The following is a 20504-nucleotide window of genomic DNA, read 5'->3' on the forward strand; positions in this document are numbered from 1 at the left end:
TGAATTTGATGTTGGACTCATTTAGTCTGGACTTTGAGAAACCCATTGCAACACAGGACAACGCTTTGATATGAAGCCTTTCCTTGTAACTTTGGCTGTTTTTCAGAGTCGATATTCTGCTGGAAGGTGAACCTAGTCTCTGGTCTTTTGCAACCTCGCTAAAAGGCTCCTTCCGGAATGGTCCGGAGCATTTTGCCACCATCTCCATACGTTACAGTTGGGGTGATGTATTCAAGGGCAGTGCTGGTTTCCTGGCACACATCTTCATTTGCATGTAGGGCAAAACAACAAATTTTGGCTTCATGTGAACACAGTTGTTTTTTTTCCCACATGTGTGCTTTGTCCCCTACATGTCTTGTGGCAAACTATACATGTGACCAGTCATGGCTTTGTTTTGTGAACATCTGAGCAGATTCTCCAACCAGAGCTGTGGATCTCTGCAAGCTCCTGCAGAGTTATCATGGGCGTCTTGGCCTGTCAGTTAAGCTAAACTTCTGTTTGTAAAAAAATAAAAAATAAATAAATCAGCCTGTATTTGAGAATGTATTACCATTTTCATTTCACTTCACAGTTGTGCTGTGCTTTATTTTGATCTGTCACATAAAACCACCAATACAATACATATACATTTTTGGTACTAATGTGACAAAATGTGAAAACATTCACAGTGTGTCGATACTTTTGCAAGGCCCTGCACATAAAAAAACAAGCATGCCGTCATCCGTACACACAATCTGTTAGAAACGCAACCAGTTTTGGGCTGCCTGCGATGCAGCCTGCGCAGTGTGACATTGACTCCTGGGTGCCAATTCCACACTGGGAGCTGTACTTGCTAGTTTTGCTGCCAATCCAGGTAAAGAGATTACAGACACACACAATGCAGGCTTCTGTTCGTCTGCCAAGAAGAAAACCAGCCCTTTAAGCCATAGAAGAAGAAGAAATGAAAAAAAAAAAAAACCTACACAAATTCACACAGCCTTGGCCCTTTCCTCGCACACACATAAAAACCCGAGAAGCCCCTTCTTCTCCAGGAACACGGCTTCTAATGCGGCGCCTCGCTCAGTGGCTCTCTTGCACAAAGCAGCCTTGCGACTGGGACAATCCAGCCAGCATTCCTTTATTCTGGTCTGCAACACTGTTGCACATTACTATTACTTGCATCATTCAAAGAAAGGAGGAATTTGGCTCACAATCAGTCACACAGTCATTGTAATGCCACACTAATGGCGGCTGTCTGGTTACAAACTACTGTAAAGAAATATGAAAGAAACTTACACTTGGATTTCATCAGCTTCCTTAATGGTGTAATTAAAAAAAAAATAGGTGAGGGCGAACACGTGCATTGGAGTGTGTCTCACCCAAAGTAGATGTAGATGCTACCTGGAATATTTGGAGCTTAAAACTTTTGACACTTGATGAAAATTGCCGGTTGTTACCCTGTGCATATTTAGCAGAGTGGGAATCAAACTCACTGTGACGTGCAACTTTTGACCCAATTAATCAGCTACTTATAACTGTGTAATGAGTGTAATTTAGCATTCAGATTGCTATGCGCTAATTTGCTTTGTATATACTTATACTTTTTTTTTTTTGGATTTGTATAGTAGGTGTGACAATGAGAAATGGTTTGTGTTTAATAAAATAGTGAAAACAGTGGATATTCACGCTATACATCAGGCCTTAAAAAGGTCCCTTGTGGATTCTGTGTGTATGCTACCGCTAAATGTGCCAATAAAGAGAGTGATAATGTGATGAAGAGAGATGGTTAATTATTGTGTGGTAGAGCAGAGCATAAAAGACATGTATAAGCAGCGAGTTGATCCATCAGCGTCTCCAGCCTTCTCTCACAAATTAAACTGTGACGCTTTGGTGCATGATGATAGCTGCCACTCTTTCATCACAGCCTTCATTCCCTTCGTGCAGGAGATGCCTTTTTTTTTTTCCCACCTCGCCAACACTCTCCTTGGCACTACCAATTGTGTTTGACAGTAAAATCACATTTTAGATCATAGATCATGTGTCAGTCAGCCAAACGGGAGGCGGTAAAAAGATGACAGAACGATTTTGACTCAGGGCTATTCCAAAAAGCTTTCGTTTTCCCACCCCGCGCAGTCCATCCTGTCATCCAGGAGTCATGGGAAGGGTGCTGGGAATGATGACAAGTATGTGCAGACGGCGACATGTGCTCATGGCCTTGTCCCAGCCTGGGGTTTTCTTTTTTTAGGAGTGTGCCGTCCAGTAATAGGATGGGTTAAACATATCTCGTAAAAAAATAAATAAAAATAAGTGCTGACAAATGCTCACATTTCTGGGTTTTTTTTTCCTCTTTTTCCGTCCCAAGATGAATGTCAGGGGAAGATTGAAGGGAGTCAGAGTGATGGGGGGACACTGCAGGGGAACATGGAACAATGGCCGCCCTCTGGCATCAACCTCTGGACAGCTCAAGCCGCTCACCAAAGACACTGAACTCACCCACAATGAACTGCTGCAGTGGGAAAGCAGGCTTTAGAGAGTTCAATTTCCAACACAATTGGCTGTATTCTCATCCTTTAAATGCCAAGAAGATGGTGTGCAGCGTGCGCCTTTGTGTGGAGAGCTTTGCTTACAGCGAGTGTCCTCTAGCAGGAGGGGGAAAAAAAAGACAAGAGAAAGAGAAAGATGGCAAAGACAGGCAGGCAGGCAGGATGGGGAGACGGCGCAGAGACAGAAATAGTGCAACTGCGCAAAAGAAAAGGAAGAACGGGTAAGAATGAATGACTGGGAGAGATAGAGAGCGGAAACAAAGGTGGAGAGGAAACGAGAAGGGTAGAGAACGTCTCCTATGGTTGTTGCTTCGCCAGGCTCCCGAGGACCGTCTGAAGGACAATGCTGCTACTAGTGGAGTGTGACGTTTGTCCTCTATCTAATTCACCACAGCACCAAAGGAAACACTAATAATCAAGCGTCGATCTTGCAGCTCATACGCAATAAACTACTCAAGACACAAAAAAATTATACATCCAGGCAGTCACAGACTTTAGAAAACGTGAAAAAAATATATAAACAGATAAGGAGAAAAACTATTGTAATAAACTGCAAAATCATAGCAACGTCCAGAGGCCAGTTTTTTTTATTAGCCTTTTGTAATTCACCAAAATAAGAAGAATATACCATACGCTGTGAAAGTTTTTAAACATTGTCAACCTTTTTAGTTTTTTTATATGATACTGCAAGTCATTTGGGGATGTCTCTACTGGGGGTGTAACAACGCATCGGTTCGCATCGATATATCAGCTCAATGATTAATGATCCAATTACATCGAAGCAAGATGAAAATACCGATCCATATCATAATTTTAAGTTACGCCTTTATTTTGAAATTCAGGGATGAGACTATAGTGAACAGGTGATCTAATATCGTTAAAATTAGAAGAATGCTGTTTTTGATTTAAATGCCTGATACCTGTAAGAAGCCTAGAAAAAATAGTCAAATGTCTCTTTTTTTTGTGAGTTGATATCAGTGATGGCTAGATAATATCATCATATCAATTGCATCAATCGGAAATCGTAACAGACTTTGTTATATTGGCAAATATTGTATCGTCATCTAAACACATTGATATAACATATCATGACAAAGCTGGTGATTTGCATCCCTGCACCCTACCAGGTTTGCACATTGCTGTAGACTGAATTCTCCGACCATTCTACAGTTTCTTACAATATATCTCCAGCTAAGTCAGACTGGACATACACTCATTTTCAAGCCTTGGGATAGATGCTCACTAGGATTTAGGTGTGGGCCAAAGAAAGGTAACCCTACAGCATCATGCTGCCACCGCAGAGTTTCATGGTGTGAACGTTTGCTCAGGATGATGTCAATTTCTATGTTGATGTAGTTTTCCACTAAACAGTGTTTTTCATGGGGGACAAAGCCAAGTTTTGGTTTACCTGACTCCGCCAGATGGATTTGCTCCGCATATCCATCTGGAAACCTTCCGTTGAAGTAATTTTGGGAAGGGGCAAAAATACTGGTTAGCTTATTGGCCTATGTTGGTGATAGACGGGCCAAATAAACCAATCAGATCAACAAAGCATATGACGTACTTGTCAACATGCTTTGTCGTCGCTTGTAACAGAGCGACGACGAAAACACAACCACAAGCCAAGCTACTCTTGCTGCTGCAGGTAAAGGCTCATTAGCTCAGCAAAGAAATACTCTGTAATTCCGATAAAACTTGCTCGATAGCCACGCTAACGCTAGTTTCATCGGCTGAAGCCGCCATGTTCTTTAGACTGAACTGTCGCGCTTCTCGTTGCGTCACACCTCAACCCGCCTCAAAGCCAACGCTGATTGGACGTTCGTTTGGTGAATGGCTCCAAATTTTCTTTAACGGAAAGTAGCCAGACTGATCTGCGAGTGAAACCTTGAAAGCTCGCGAGATCAGGATGGTCTCACGAGGCTAAGTTTTGGTCTCATCTGACCAGAACACCTTATTGTACATGTTTGCTGTGTCCCTCGCATGGCTTTCTCTCATTACTACAGCAATTTTCTTCTTTTACCTTTCATTTTCTTTTTTGTACTTCTGTAGGTTGCTGGTTGCTGTAATTTTATTTAGGGGTATCAGTGTAAAGAAGGCTGAATACTAATCCACGCCACATTTTCACATTTTTATTTGTAAAGGATCATGAACATCATATGTATTTTTGCTCCAACTCCACAATTAGGTGCTACTTTGTGTTGGTCTATCACATAAAATACCAATAATATAAAATTATCCTTGTGTTTGTAATTTCACAACATGTGAAAAGGTTTAAAGCACCGCAACCTCAGAAGTATACTAGCAATTGTAAACGTGAATCTCCTTTTTTTTGTCATTTTGTCTCAGCAAAAACTATCCGCCTACTTCGTCCTTGTTACTTAAGCATTTTAAGTCGCAGTTGGTAAAGCAGCTCCATGCGTAGGCTGTACGTCACTGTTGTAAAGTGCAGCGTCTGAATATTACTCCAGGTGTACAAGAATTTATTTTTTACTTGTTATAAATGTGCTCTTCGCCAAGCTGCTTTCAAAGCACAGTGTGCTCTACCTGCACTATTATTTTTAAGGGTTTGCAATTAAAGCAAACCTCTATCTAAGGAAGACTTCTTCAGTGTAACGTTGGAGTTTGCTGAATAAATATTGTTATTTTTAGCAATCTCAGTGCTGCAGAAGGAAAAAAAAAAAAGAAATTATTTTTTCATGACTCAATCTGTAAGATAAAATGAAACAGGTGGGAAATTGATTTAGACTGCAAGCTGCCAGATGCCCATCACTGGCTCCGGATTATGTGGTAGAGGGAGCCCGGGGACTAGTTTCACTCATATTATATTCAATGTTGTTTCCGATGTGGTCACAGGGCAACTAAGCCATTAATATTACACAGTTGCACCAATGGCTCGGATGAATTATTGAGACACTCTTATTGGGCTTTAATATTATATGCAATTCATTTGGAAGACCTGCTGTGGTTTTAAGATGAAAGCAGCAAGCATCTCCCGTTTCGCATCTCCAAGGCGGACAAACTAGAACCTGCAGGTCGAACCGCACCTGCCTCCTAACGCCGCGTCACGCTCAATATAAGTATGTCATTAGAAAAGAAATTGCCAAGGAGGCTCTTTCTCCATCACTGTCTTCGTTTGAAGGGCATTTAGCTGTCCAAAGGCAAACGCCTCACACACATACACACACACACACACACACACTCTGATTGTGGCGCCCGGAGCCTCTCGGAGAGCGGCTGGCGGTGCAGCAGACAGGAGAGCAAAAGAGTGAGAAATAAGAGAGACTGCGAGAAAAGCCTTCGTCTCACAGCAGACCTCACACTGGGTTCTGTCACTACAGATCAAAATCCCCTCAAAGCCATAGATCACTTCCACTAAAGTTCACATGTTTCACACTTAGGAACTGTTTACCAGACTCAAAGAGTTTATCTGCACAGCACACACTCACAGAATACACACACACACACATTTACTAATGCAGACACGGCGGAAAAAGATGGGAAGTTTTTCGATCTATAGCCAAAAACACATTTAAAAATTTATAAAAAAAAAAAAAAAAAGGAACGGTGGCTCAGTATTCAGACAAATATTTACACCTCTATGGCGGAGCAGTGCTCAGCCCAGTACAAAGAAATGGTGTGACGGCAGCTCTGCCTACAAGTGAGCTGACTGGTGTGACAACCAGATGAGCGTCTGCCCCTTTTTCTCGCTGAATACCTGTCAGTGTCTGCCTACTGCTCACGCACACCCACGTAAATAGTTGGTGACAATCTGCTTTCGAAAAAAAGTTACTTTACTGCACTGGTGAGCCGTCAGGGCCAACAGAGAAGGCCCTAAAGAGGAACAAAGAATATGCAAAATGATTTATTATTATTACTTAAATGCATTCAAAATAATCGGAAGGATGATTCTTTATGGCGTAACTGAGTAAAATGGGCTTGATTTATGGTATCTTTCAAAGTTTTGAACTTTATTCTCATGTTGTACTTAAAATAATAATGTGCCAATCAAAATTTTTTGTCAGTGGACCTTTTCTTTACTACTCTAAGGTGTTCTAGCTGAGCTAGTGATTAGTGTCATAGCTGGTGGTGCACTTTCAGGCACACTTCATCATGGAGGTTTAACCGGTTTCATTTCCATTTTTGTTCCCGTGCACATTCACGTGATGAGGCACTGAAACATTCAGTTCAGCACTAAACTGATTCTTTCATTCTGGAAAAAAAGACTTCATACCGACTTTATTGATAGAGCTTCTTTAAATTATGTAAATTCAGTTTAACAAAACAAGAACTTGTCTGTCAGAAGCCAAAGACAAGGGGGAAGTATTGCAAATAAAATCCTGGAAAAAAAACCAAAAAAAAAAACATAAACAAAGGAAGCTTCTTCACAATAAAAGCATAAAAACATGAATTCAGCTGAGGCAGAAGGACAAACAAGTAGAAGAAGCAGAAGCAACTGGGTTGACTGGGTTGTGGCGAGAGCCTGGGATATGCAGAGATGAAATGTAACAGTGCCTGTTTCCATCTCTGTGTGGAATACTGGTCTTCATGTGGAAAGTCTGGAGGCAGCTGAAGAGGAGGACAGCATGCAGGCCAAACCCAGACAGGTAAACATTTAGGTAAGGCAGAGTTCAGTTCTAAAAAGACTGGCGGTGGGTAACAGAAAAATGTTCGACTGGATATGAGGGAGACTCACATAAATATCAGATTAGCTCTTCTCGGTGAGAGGGCAACACCTTTTCTGTCTGGATGGCAACGATGCAGGTAGGCATGCACTCAGCATGCATGCAGGCCTGTCGGTCTATTTGATCTGCACTGGTTTTGTATAATTGCAAGAGTATTAGCTTATCCTGACAAAAAAAAGCCTTACTGCACCACTGCATCACAGTACCTGCGGCAAGGAGGCTTTAAGTGACCCCTCTCAACATCAATTGTTTAAAACTAGTCCTAAAACTGCACTGGTGAGACAAAAAAAAAAAAAAAAAAAAATCACACTACAACTGCATTGTGGTGCAGGGAGGAAACCTGTCTTTGGAAAGTCCTCTGCATGAGAGAGAAATGTCCCCCTCATCTCAGATAAGGAGCTGATGAGATGGAGTGATAAAGTCAGTGCTTCTCCTGGGCCTTATCTGATGCTGTTATCTGACTGCACAGCACCCACCATCTCGCCATCTTTACACCCTTTAAGCACCTCTCTGAAACACTCACACCGCCATCATAGCACACACACACACACACACACGCACACACACACACACACACACACACACACACACACACACACACACAGACACGCGGGTGGCGTCTGACGCTCAAACATTCTAAACACCGTACCAGCTTATTGATTACTTTGACACGCTCCCATTGTTGAACAGATGGTACACCTAATATCATGTGAAATGGAACTGTTCTGTGTTATCTCATGGGGAAAGGACATAAAATGACTGTTTTCTCACTTCTTTTCTGAAAAACCGCACCAAAGAATAAGCTTTTGCACTCACCTCTATGTCTGTTAGTAGTCTTATCAAACATAAGCATAGCGTCGTCGACCTGGAAGACACAAGAGCAGCGTTGGCATTAGCTTAATCTTTGCACCGAGCGCCGCACATCATCTCCTCCCCATTCAGCCTCATCTCATCTACTCGCTGTAATTACTCTTAGAATATACATTCTCGCTGCTTCACACTTATTTCTTTCTAAGCACCTCGCTCCCACGCAATCATTCGGTGATCACAGGATTATCGTCAGGTTACCGCTCTCCTCCTCGTTTGTACGCCGTAATTTTAGATATTACAGGAAATTATGCAATCTCTGCGGTGTTACTCTTTGTCTAGATTAGAGTGGCGACAGGGGAGAAAATTAACAATAATGGCCAGCGGTTTAAAAAAAAAAATGGTAACAGTGTTGACATTATGCTTCTTCTCCTCTTTTTTTTTTTTTTGACAAACGCCAACGTCCAGTCTTGGAGAGAAGAGTGACAGATAGACACATTACACTAAGCGGGAGAGAGACAAATGGGACCCTTCCTCATCTCCCAGCCGCAGCAGAAGCAGCATCCACAATAATATCATCCTTCATCATGTCCAATAAAGCCACACACAGACAGATAGTATTTTTTCTTCAGACATCCCTGACAAACTCATCTTTCTATAACTCTGATGAAAAGCTTAAAAAACAGACTGAGGCATGCTCATTTAGCCTGAGATTTTGTCTTGGAGAGAGACGAACGAAAAAAAAAAAAAAAAAAGAAAATAGTAGAGAGCATCAGCGGATAGAAACAAAGAGGGAACGCTGTGCGCCTCTCGCTCCCTGGTTGTGGTCTCTAGGTAAGTGTAACAGTGCACAGAGGAGACTTAATGCTGTGCACAAGTGCACACGCATCTGTGTTTTTCATGGGAGGGCTGCACAGCTTCGGGAGGAGATGGAAACAGACAAGAATAGGGGTCTCGCTCAAGCCGAACTGTCTGATTGGACAAAGAGAAGTGCCTGGCAGCCAGGCAGACTAGCGCTGGCACACTATTCATGCCACCCTCTTGCCACACATTTGGCACACAAGACGTTGGCACAGCTTGTGGGGCCCGGTTACTTGCTGCACGGCTCGCAGGCCACATGCGGCTCCAAGGCACTTCATTTGCACCTCCCTAAAATATTTCCAATTTGGCGAGAAAAATAGAGGGCAACGCACAGGGACCTTCAATAACCTATATACACAGTTCACCTAATTGTAAGTCGCTCGTTATTCTTATGAGGAAATGGAGACTAGAAATAGGCAATTTGCAGATTTTTGCTGGCCAAATCTGGTCTCCAGGTGTGCTTTGAGGGTTTTTGTGTGTTGTTGAATTTGACATAACAAATAATATTACTGGCTTACATGAACCAAATGCAGCAGAGAGAAAATACGAAGATTTCGTGTGATGATTCCTCTTTGCCTGAACAACAAACATGAAGAAACCAAGAATACCCTTCCTTATTACTCAACAGAAATGAAAGAAAAAAATGTACTTTATGTTAATGAATATTACTGCTTGCCTGCAATTTTCTTTAAAAACTGAAATTCTTGAAGACTTAATTTTTGTGGTAACAATTATCTAATTGTATAACCATTGTTTCTTAGAAAGCCTTCCCATTCGTGTCACATGTAATTGACCAACTTCTGCTTCCTGTAAACAGGTATTCAGCCCAGGATGACTGGATTAAATTGAGAATTCCTCTCTCTAGGCTTTTCTTCAGGAATGACATTTTGATGTCACTTAACAAGTTTGCCATTGTATTACTGTCCAGGGAATGGGCGGGTGGCTCCATAATGTTAACCTTGTGCATGTGGAACCAAGATGGTGTTAGCTTCCTGCCGTGTTTGGGGTCATACTTTTGTTCAAACGCATGTTTCATGGGGAGTACTCTTCAGCTTAAGGCAACATGACCTCTTCAATTATTTTTATATATTCAAAACCTTCCCTATGATTAGATAAAGAGGAACAAGACCTCAAAACAAACTTCCCCATGTTATGATGCCTGAGCCACCATGTTTCACAGTGCGCTATGGCTTAAATTCTTGGTATCTAATAAACTGTTTGCAGGGTTAGGGTTGCAGCGTGGCATTTTTCAACAATTGGCATCTTCTAATTGCTGCCTTGCACACAAGTAATAGTAGACATCCTTTGGTAACATTGGCTTAGACCTTGCCATTTTGGTTGATATTATATTCTTTTGAAAAAATAGATAAAAAAGCTGTTAAAAAGTTATTTTTCTTCCCCTACCAAATAACTTTGCTCAATGTTTAGTCTGATATTTACCCTTTTATTCTCGTCTTGGTGTTTTTTTCTTCTCTAGAGCTAATTTTAGATTGGACACTTTTCTTGTATTCTTCTTTTTTCCTTTCTGAATCCCTAATAATTGGGTATTTGCCACTGTCACACCCGAATTTCCCCATTGCGGGACATTAAAGGAATTCTTATTCTTATATTAGTGATGAATCAATTACACAGAATCAGCAAGTCATGACTCTTGACTCTGTTGGTTGTCTAGTACTCTACTCTTGATCAATCAATGAACTGGTATTTACAGAGTACTTTACACACCCAAAGTGTTGTATGGGTCCATAGATTTAAAAGACATGAAAAACAAAAAATGACTAATAAGACACAAACACCTACAATAAAACAGACAAAAAGAAAAGAACAGCAAAAAACAGTAAGTAAAAGAAAATCCCAAAACTAAGAAGAAAAGCCTGATATTTTGGCTAAGTTATATAGATGGGTCTTAAAAGGGGACGTGTGCAAAAACAACTTTTTAGCCCTTAAATACATTTTACTGTGTAATTGGAGGCTCTAGGAGTGCAGAAACGTCAAATGCAGTCTGTCTATCCAAGAGCTGTGTAGACCTCTTTATATTGTTTTTGGTCATATTTTTCAAGCCATTCAGTGTTCTCTGTTTTATATTAAGTTTTTTGAACAGTTACGTCACTGTATAACTGTGGAAACATGAAACAAAGTCATGTACTATGGCTTAACAATTTCAAAAATCCGCCGTTATTTATTGGACCAATTTTGCAGTCCAAGCTGAAGGATGCCGAAGATACAAGAGGACAGTCAAAATGTTCTTTTGTTCATTACACCGTCATCCAGCACACTACAAAAATGGTGGAATGGAGTGGATCGCTCAGCGACCTGAGGGAGTTGGGACGGGGGTTGCGGTGTGAAGTGCTTCCTTTAGATTCAAAGAGACCGCACCAAAACAAGTTTATGTCGGATGCACTTCTGAACGGGGGTAAAAGTGGGAATGTGGGGGTAAATGAATCAGGAATTTAGACCAAAGCATTGCTGTTCCACCTTAGACCACAACTGAACTATTTTAATGTGAAAAGGAAGAACTGAAAAGCATGATATGTTCCCTTTAAAATGAACTTTTTTTTAAAAATCATTCAAAGGATTAGACATTCTTTCAGTAAGAGCTATATTGATCCTGAGTTTGGGAGCAACAACAGAAGAAGCCTCGTCTCCTCGAGGCACAAGAACATCTAACAGAAACCTGAAACATCTTGCTAGTTAGTTAGTTGCCAAGTAGAAATACAATTTCTTTCAAATATAGTCATTGACCAGGTGAGTGTTAATGGACTACTGTTATTTTCAAAACAACTGTATACATTTTAGATTTGGTAACCTTTTTGTGAACATACCTAAAAAATAACAGGGTCTATTTGGTAAAGGTTCCATTTACTTAAAGCAGAAACCTTGCAACTATTACTAGTTAAAACAGCCTTGCTTTAATATGATTGATGGATGGCACTGTTTTAGTTTTCACACCATGATTCGAAATGTTTCCAGAAAGCCAAACTTGTCTTTCAGCTAACTGACTGGCCATAGAGAACCCTGGCCATGTTATAGAACTTTGTCTGGCACTGCATTAAAAGCCTTTAAAATGTAGTGATGTACCTTGGTACCTATAACCAGTCCATAACTAATCCACTGAAGATGTGACAAAAAATCAAACTTAAGATGGAGAATAAAGTTATGTGAGGCAGATCACCCCAAATTGAAGAGTGCACTACATATAATGTACAGTGCATGGTAGATGGAGAATCATCATTTTGCTTGCATTAGCAGAGCAAAAAGTGAAGACAAGCAGAGCATGTGAGGGCTTCACAATAAAGATCTGGAGAGTGGGGTATAAATTCACCCGGGGTGCAGCAGATTCCTCTACAATCACTAACAAAGTTATTATTTTCTCTGAATTGTTTCCTTTGCCGGGAAAAACAACAGGAGCACACAACAATGTGGTGAAAACAATAAAGTTTCAGTGTGAAAAATGTGCTTTAAGATGACTATGTGGTTAGAAATCATTACAGTGGTGTACAAATAAAAAACTGCCAAAGCAATATCGCCCACAGTAACAGTTTTATAAACAAGCATTTATATTGTCACACATTGTAACCTCTGTCTAATACCAGGCAATCAAATGGAAATCACATTAAAGTGAGAGGGAGTGGGATAAGTGAAATTTGTAGTACTAAGGGTTATGATTTTATTGACAGAGTCTGAAGAACACACAGAAACCTTGTGTTCGTGTATCTTCAGCACAATAACTCCATTGTTACATTCGGCACCACTTGATCACACACCGTGGTGCAATTAAATGTGAGAGAACTTTTGTTCAATCCACATTTTTTCCCCCCTTTGGTGGATTTCTGCTCATAAAACCAGAAACGGTTTCTTATGTCTCTTATGTTTGACAGCGTGCGAGCTGCACTGCAGAACTAAGATGGAATGGCATGTTTACCAACTATGGTAAATGTTTCATTTGACAAGCGTGGCCGACGGTTTGTGATAACTTGCATGGGAGAAAGAGATTTATGGCATTTGACTTCTGTCACCTAATGCTAGTAATGCCGGAACAGCCAGCGGAGATGATACTTTATGCATCAGTAAACATGCAGACAAAATGCCAGGAAAAGCGTCTCGTTTTCTTTAAGCCACGAAGAAATGGAAGGGTCTTCATAAAAGAGTGGTGTTATCGAATAAAATCGACAACCCAATACAACTGTTCCCCATTTTGCACGTAGTTTGATCCTTATCTTTTCTTGATTTGTAGCCTTTGTAATGATTTATTAGCAGAATATGCTAGATCATGTGGTTTTTCCAAATTGCTTTGGAAGCTCAGTCAAGTATTCCTTCATGTTTCTGATAGATAGCCGTCTCTATATCGTTTTACAGAAGCTTATAAATAACTTGGAGGCAACAATCACTAATTAACCTAACTTACTGATATTAAATAACAGTGTTTATTTAGTATATATATACACTAAAGATAGGTTTAGAACAAAAGTAAATAAAAAATTCATGATCCAATATTCTACTATTGCAAGGATCCTCTCTTGAGGATTATCGAGTTGCGGATACATTAGCTACAATTCATGTGGGGTATGGATCGTTTTTCTGGTCCGATCGGCAACTCCTGCTCCGACCAATCAAAGTGCAAATACTGGGTCAACTGTTTTGTTCTTTATTTTTATGCAGGTATGTCTTAAAAATAACTTTCGGATGTGCTGTTTTAGTTGCCACTGCCATCAAATATCAGCCCAATACATGACATTAAATTGGGTTTTCAACATTAATCTTCAAAATATCTATGGCTGACACCGATCTAAAATCAGTGTCAGGAGTATATGAATTAGCTGCCATGGATTTTTGGGTAGATCGACAGCCGAGAGTCAACTGCATTTTCCCCCATCCGCTTATAGTAGCAGTCAAAGGTCTACACAACCCTGTTAAAACATCAGGTTTTAGGATCTAGAAAAACATGAAAAGTTGTGAAATGTATTCACATCATTTGGTTTAGATGTCGTTTTTGCTTTTTTTTCAATTGAAAAATAAAAAAATACGCATAATGCCAAGTAAGACACCTGTTCACACTTTTCAACCAATATTTTGTTAACCTTTTGATTTATTTCAGGATTTCATCTTCTTTTGTTAGTCCCTCATCTTAAGTTTAATAACTTGGGAATATCTGCCCACTCTGCCTTGCACTGGTTATATCTTGTCCGTATGCTTCTTCAGAATAGCCTATTGCTTTTCTGCTAGGTTTGTTACTGAACTTTGGCTAGCCCATTTAAAAATAAAAACGTTCCTTTTGTGGTGATGCCATTCTTTTTTTAATTCTTGACATATGAGTCAGTTCACTGTGATGCTTACAGATAAATTCCATTTTCATCTTGAATGACCGAGTCGAGGCCATTCTCCCTCCCATTGCTCACCGGTCCATTTGGTCCATTAGGTCAAATTACTTCCAATTTTTCCGGTTTGAACCACTCATGCTGTTGTGGTCCTTGATGCTCGCGTAATAACTTTTCAACTTTTTAAGCATCTCATGGGCTTGCTTTGGGGTTCACTGGTAGTTGTGAGAAGCCATCAGCTCAGAAACCTCTTGGAATATTTTTTCTCATTTCAGGCGGCTTCATTTAACTCCTTCTGTATCTTGCAAGGCCAAAGATAACCGTGGACGTGGTGTTCTTTTGGTGGTGCACAATGGTGTTTTTGTGCCAAGCTTACCACCTGGAATCCTAGCCAACAATTCAACTTTGACTTCATCAGACCATAACACAAGGTGTTGGCTGGTTTTAGCCAGGTCTGGATGTTTTCTTTGGAACAAAAGGCTTCTGTTGTTCTGTTGACAAATCACGCTTCTCCGTCCGGAAATCTGATGGACCAGTCTGGAGCCAGGGGAACGGTATTAGTCTGACAGCGCTGTGCCAAGTGTAAAGTTTGGTGGAATGGGGATTAAGATTTTATATATATATATATATATATATATATATATATATATATATATATATATATATTAGGGCTGGGCAACGATTAAAATATTTAATCGTGATTAATCGCCCTGATAAATCGTGATTAATCGCAATTAATCGCATTGTATTTACAAACTCCAAGAATGAATTCAAAAGTAGTGTAAAGGGCACTTTTATTTTAATGTTCTGCTGCCATATGAACAAAAGTGTTGTAACATTTGTAGCACTTATCAGTAACACATATTTAGTGTAAAGCTCAACTTGGTGGCCAATCTTCATTAATTGCACATTGAACCAATAAGAGCAGAGTGTGAAGGTCCAATTAGCAGGGTAAGAGCACAGTTTTGCTAAAAATATTGCAATGCACACAACATTATGGGTGACATACCAGAGTTCAAAAGAGGACAAATTATTGGTGCACGTTTTGCTGGCGCATCTTACATGTCATTTTACATTTTACATGTCATCAGTAAAATCCTACTAGGACAGCTATCCTTAATTAAAGGTACACACTGTAGGTTTTGACCTTAAATATTATTTATTTTGTTTCCCATACATGCTCTGATCCCATACAATCCTCTGTGTGTGCATGTGGGTGTGACATTCTGTGCGCTCTCGTTTACCTGGCTACTTTGTTAAGTTTCCCCCATAATCAAGAACATGGACTAACTTCAATATTTATAGCTTTCTTACCTCAAAAGACATTTCACCTCTAAACAAAAGACCTCTGCAGTGGTAGCAGCTACAATCCAAGTACACAACAGTGGTGTAATTTCAACTTGCCACCAGAGGGGACAGATGTCTGCAAAAATCCTGGAATTTACAGTATGCTCCTTTAATGGTTCATCAGATTCTCTATTACTGTAAGCAGTTGGGTGCCCAAGAAGATTTAGTTTAAGGGAGTGCAAACTTATGTGCACAGGTTATAGAAGCACTTTCATTTTTCACATATTTTTCCTCTAACAGATTTGTTTGTTTTTGCTTGAATCATAAAGAATATATGTTATATTAAGGGTAAAAAATAAATAAAAAATATGTACTTTGGTCAAATATTTTTACATGATAAAAAACTGATTTTAATGCAGGCATGTAGACTTTCTATTCTTGTCTGTTTAAACGAATGATTAATTACAAATGCATTTATTTACAATCTTAATTCATCATAACTTAGTAAAAGTCCATATTTAGCATTTCATTGTTTCTTATGGCTCTTCATCCATACATGCCTACATTTATGTTCTACTTTATATAAAATGTTGCCTTTATAGGAATAGTTATATTTGGATGGGTTTCCACTGCGATGGAAGTATAACACGTAGCAAATATTATTTGAATGTAGAAGGTTTTCATGTATAACAGCAAAAACAACCCCCAGCTAATAACTGCGCATAGCGGCATTTATATGATGAGGTCAGAGGGGCCTTTCTGCAGCTATTAAAGTTAATAGATGAGACTTTTATTAAAGTAGCCTGCAGTATCATCCACCATCACCCACTTTGAGCCCCTCAACATGACACTCAAATATCCACACTCTAATATTGTTACTACTGCTCCTACTGTACAGCCATTTATAGGCTGAGAGCAAGACGAGTGTTACTCTGTAAAATGAGTTCCGTGAAAGGAAGTGTATTATATAAATGTGCGAGCTGTGTTGTGACATTACTAGAGAAGGACCATCCTGTCAGTGAGACCTGTCCAACAAAGAAAAAGACTCACAGTGAAGCACTGATGAGCACTTTAACAAAGAATGTGCACATCATGTGAGGGTCACACTCCAGCAGGTCACCCCCCACCCCCTTCTCTCACTCTCTCTCTCCCTTCTTTGGTCAGTCCGCCTGTCTCTCTCCCTCTCTATGCCACTTGCAGAGTCTATAGAACTATCTCCTGTGCTCCAGGGCTTTTCAATGTAGTTATTCAAGCAGAACACAACTGTGTGCCTCCATCTGATAGAAGGTTAAGGACCTCTTCACTGCTCACAAAAAAGCCCGCCACACAGAGGTGAGGCCAGGCTCACCTCAGGGAAGAAATCTTTCTCTGTCCTCCTCCTCCTTCTCTTTCACTCTTCCTTTTCTCCTGGTGTTGTGAAAAGAAAGGTTCAAAGGATAATGGCTGTCTTATCACTATGTAAAAGGGGAATGGGAACTCCAGCGAAGTGCCTGGCCTTTTGTGGCAATGAAGAAAAGAGCAAAAGTCTATTTCGCAGTGGTATATGCACTGGAACAGTCCATGACCACTAAAAAGGGGAAGGCAGCTCAAAGACAGGGAGCGGGCGAAAGTCCGAGCAGTCCTTTAACTAAACCTGCTGCCAGCACATCTGCACCACATGACATCCTGGTAAAAAAAAAAAAAAATGGTCGGAGAGGTTAAGATAGGAAACCTTGGTATACTCACAATTCGGGTGGTAAAAGTTGAACCCACTGTGTAACTTTACTTTTTCTCCGGTTGTTTTATTTCTTCACAATAAAAATAAATGTAACTGACTGCAGAAAAGCCCTCCTGAATATAAACCACATCTGCACGCATGCAATATTACTTTAAATACTAGATCTATGAGGCCGACACATCAGTAGTGTTTAATCTGTCTGAACAGATTTGCATCAACGCTATCAGACGTTCATGTTATTTTTCATTGAATATTATTAAGGGGGTTTATTTCTGTTAGTGATTTAAGTCAGGTTGCTCTGTAAAGTCTTCAAAAAGTTCAAATAAAGAGCATTAAGGTGCAGGGTGGGGGAGTTCTACTGTATTCTACTGGACAAGTTCATTTTAGAGGCTATTTTACTACGGGTCCCAAATATTGTGGAAGGAGCTGCAATTTTATAAATAGCTTTATATGCTAATGTATTGCATTCAGTACAAGAGAGACAGATAACTGAACAAACTTTTCTTTAGCATATCAAAGTTCAGGTCTGGGGTACTCGAACAATTGTCATCCTTATGTCATCATTGACTAGGAAGGAAGTGATTGTTTGAACAACTTTATCATGTTGTTTCTATTAAATGAGTAGAAGCTTGCTGTATAAGTCAGAGTTAAAGTACTTTTTTGCTATATAAGTTCTTAAGATTTTTCAGCATTTAAACACAAAACATGGATAAACGGGGCTGACAGCAGATACGCTCGTCTCCTTGCAGTTCATTTTTGCTTTTGGGTTTGATGCATGTGTTCAGTTTAAGCACTTTTGTCATGTCTGCACCCACTACCACTCATGCATTATGTTAAGGACTTTTTTTGTTCTCCTTTTGAGAAAGAAAAGGTTATGTTCCACATTAAATATAACTCTCCTGGCGTTTGCTGTGCTGCACAAAATTGACCGTCCGTGTAGGCTCACGCTTAAGAACAGAGTCCCTTTTGCCACCTTGTGTAATTGCACAGGCTTAAAGGGAGCAAAATTTTGCCCTCTGCTCCTTGTTAAACCAGCACTTGTAAAAGCACTCAGGCGTGGATGCAGCACACTGCAGCTGAACATTTCTCAGACAATGATATAGATTTCTGCTACACAAGAACAATTGAAAGGGTTGTCACAAATTTGTCCATTGTCACTGGGTCGCTATCACTTCACTGTTAATTGCCATCATTGTAATAGAATATTAGATGCTGCGCAGCAAGGGGAGTGTTGATGTGTTCTCCTTGACCGTGACCCCAGTGAGTCATAGTTGTGATAATAAAGTGATACTTCAGTGATCCCTGTTGAATCCCCTCCACCCCTTTTTTGTGTCCCCTCAGCTGTGAGGCAGTGGAGCAGCATTTGCTGCAAACTGCTTACGCTAGAGATGGTCAGACCTCTTGCTCAGAGACTCTTAAGAAAAATGGATCTTGCCTACAAGGGGGCTTAAACGAGGGTCCTCCAGTTAAACAGTGGTCTTCCCCCCTAAACATGTAGTTTTCCTGTGGAGCTCCACATTATCTGTGTGTACTCAGTCCTAAAAAAAAAAAAAACTCTGCCACTAGGGATACGGCTGTATAAAGGTATATCTGGGTTTTGAAGAGTTAAACATCCCAAAACAATAACATTTTCCAGCTTACTGCTCTTAAGTCCTTGTAACGAGATGCCAGAGGAACCAATTTCTCCAGCTGAGTAATTCAGCAGTGTCCCTACACCACCTGTTGCTGTGCACTGCTGGTCAGCGACGTGAGAGAAGGCAACTATACTTTATTCCAAGCTTAAAATAAATGTGTTTTAAAAAAAACACACGGTTTAGTGTTATCGTCCATTTATCGTTATCGAAGTGAACTGCTCAATATATTGCAATACTGACTTTAGGCCACAACACCCAGCCCTACCACATACATTACCTTGCTGGATCCAAGTATTTTGTAACTGGTTTTGAACAAAAATCTTATAGAAATCTCTCCAAAATCGTAGAACTCCCAGACAAAAACAGAAATATATGTGAAAGGCAAACATTTCTACCTCCACAATTCCTTCAACATGACTGAGAATCTACACCTGAGTTCAGGGGTAATCAAAAAACTGTTTTGAAGTGTTGTTCTTACCATCTTACTTTTACCTATATTTGCTACTGGCATATTTAACTAATCTTGTATATAAGCTTATATTATAAACGTGTTATACATGTGTTACTCTATGAGAAGTAAAATTGCGAAAACCATTAATACTCATCACTCATCATCAGTAAGCATCTGTAAACTAATACTACATTTAGCACATTTTGTCTACAGTTTATGTATCAAAATAAGTATAAATAAATGTTATGGAAGTGTTATTTGTGACCTATGACTATTGTGTTCAAATATTTTTTCAGCAATAGAGATAATTACCGCTGTTTCATTCAGATCACAGTAATCAGATTGTGTATATTTTATTTCGTCTTTCTGTTGCAAACTGCACTTAACTGCAATGTTATCATCTAGTGAAGTTTCATATAGGATCATGCCTAATTTACATTGTGAATTGACCTGAGCTTTTGAAAACAGATGATTCTTCACAGGTGATTGCAGATCTACACAAATAAAGAAAAGAAAAGTGTGCAGCACAAAGTCAAAACATAAACACAGGCTTAACAACAGAATGGCACCACCACTCTAAGGTCACTGTCTGTGTGTCAGGCCTTTGTTCCTCTGGTATCAGATATGATCTATATCAGTGTCTCCCCCAAATTGCAGGAGAGCTCCTCTGTTAGCCTTCAGCTGTGAGCTGAATGTAAATGTGTGTTTGACACCTATCTAAATCGCTGTCATAATTCATTTCCCGAGATCCTAAATCTCCCCCCTGTCACCTGGCACCTCTGCTGTTTTCCTGTCTAAAAACAGAGCACATTAGCCTTTATTGATGCGTTTGTCCTTTGATACATAATTCATCACTCAACAACTTTTTTTCTTTCTTTTAGGGAGGGTAATTATCATCCCCGTTTTGGAGGCTGTTCAACCATATAGATCGAAACAGACAAGGAAGTTTTGTAGGGTGTCTGGTTACATCTCATGATGTATGCTAGGATCAGAAATCATTTTTTATGGTGCTGAAATAGGATTATTTACCAGTAATTCACTTAAGATTCAGTAATTCTTTTCTTGATTTGCTTTGAACAGTAATTAGCAGGTAAAAGGTACAAAAAAAAAATCCTGCATCAAAGCAAACAATTCTCTCTATTTTCCCATCAGTAAACATGCCAACAAACATCAATTTGTAAATCTCATGGATGGACTTTTGTTTTAAAATATTTCAACATTGCATAAG

At 39.8% G+C, this 20504-nt stretch overlaps 1 protein-coding gene across 8 annotated transcripts in view; it reads right to left on the minus strand.

Annotated features, from left to right (window-relative positions):
- Positions 1-20504, minus strand: part of msi2b (musashi RNA-binding protein 2b) — a 381083-nt gene that overhangs the window by 171639 nt on the left and 188940 nt on the right. For all 8 annotated transcript variants that reach the window (XM_036143324.1, XM_036143330.1, XM_036143327.1 and 5 more), the window contains exon 7: positions 8021-8069. In XM_036143324.1, coding sequence (XP_035999217.1) covers positions 8021-8069 — 49 coding nt within the window. The remainder of the gene's footprint in view (positions 1-8020; positions 8070-20504) is intronic.

Source organism: Fundulus heteroclitus, chromosome 11, assembly GCF_011125445.2.
Source record: "Fundulus heteroclitus isolate FHET01 chromosome 11, MU-UCD_Fhet_4.1, whole genome shotgun sequence".
Taxonomy (NCBI): domain Eukaryota; kingdom Metazoa; phylum Chordata; class Actinopteri; order Cyprinodontiformes; family Fundulidae; genus Fundulus; species Fundulus heteroclitus.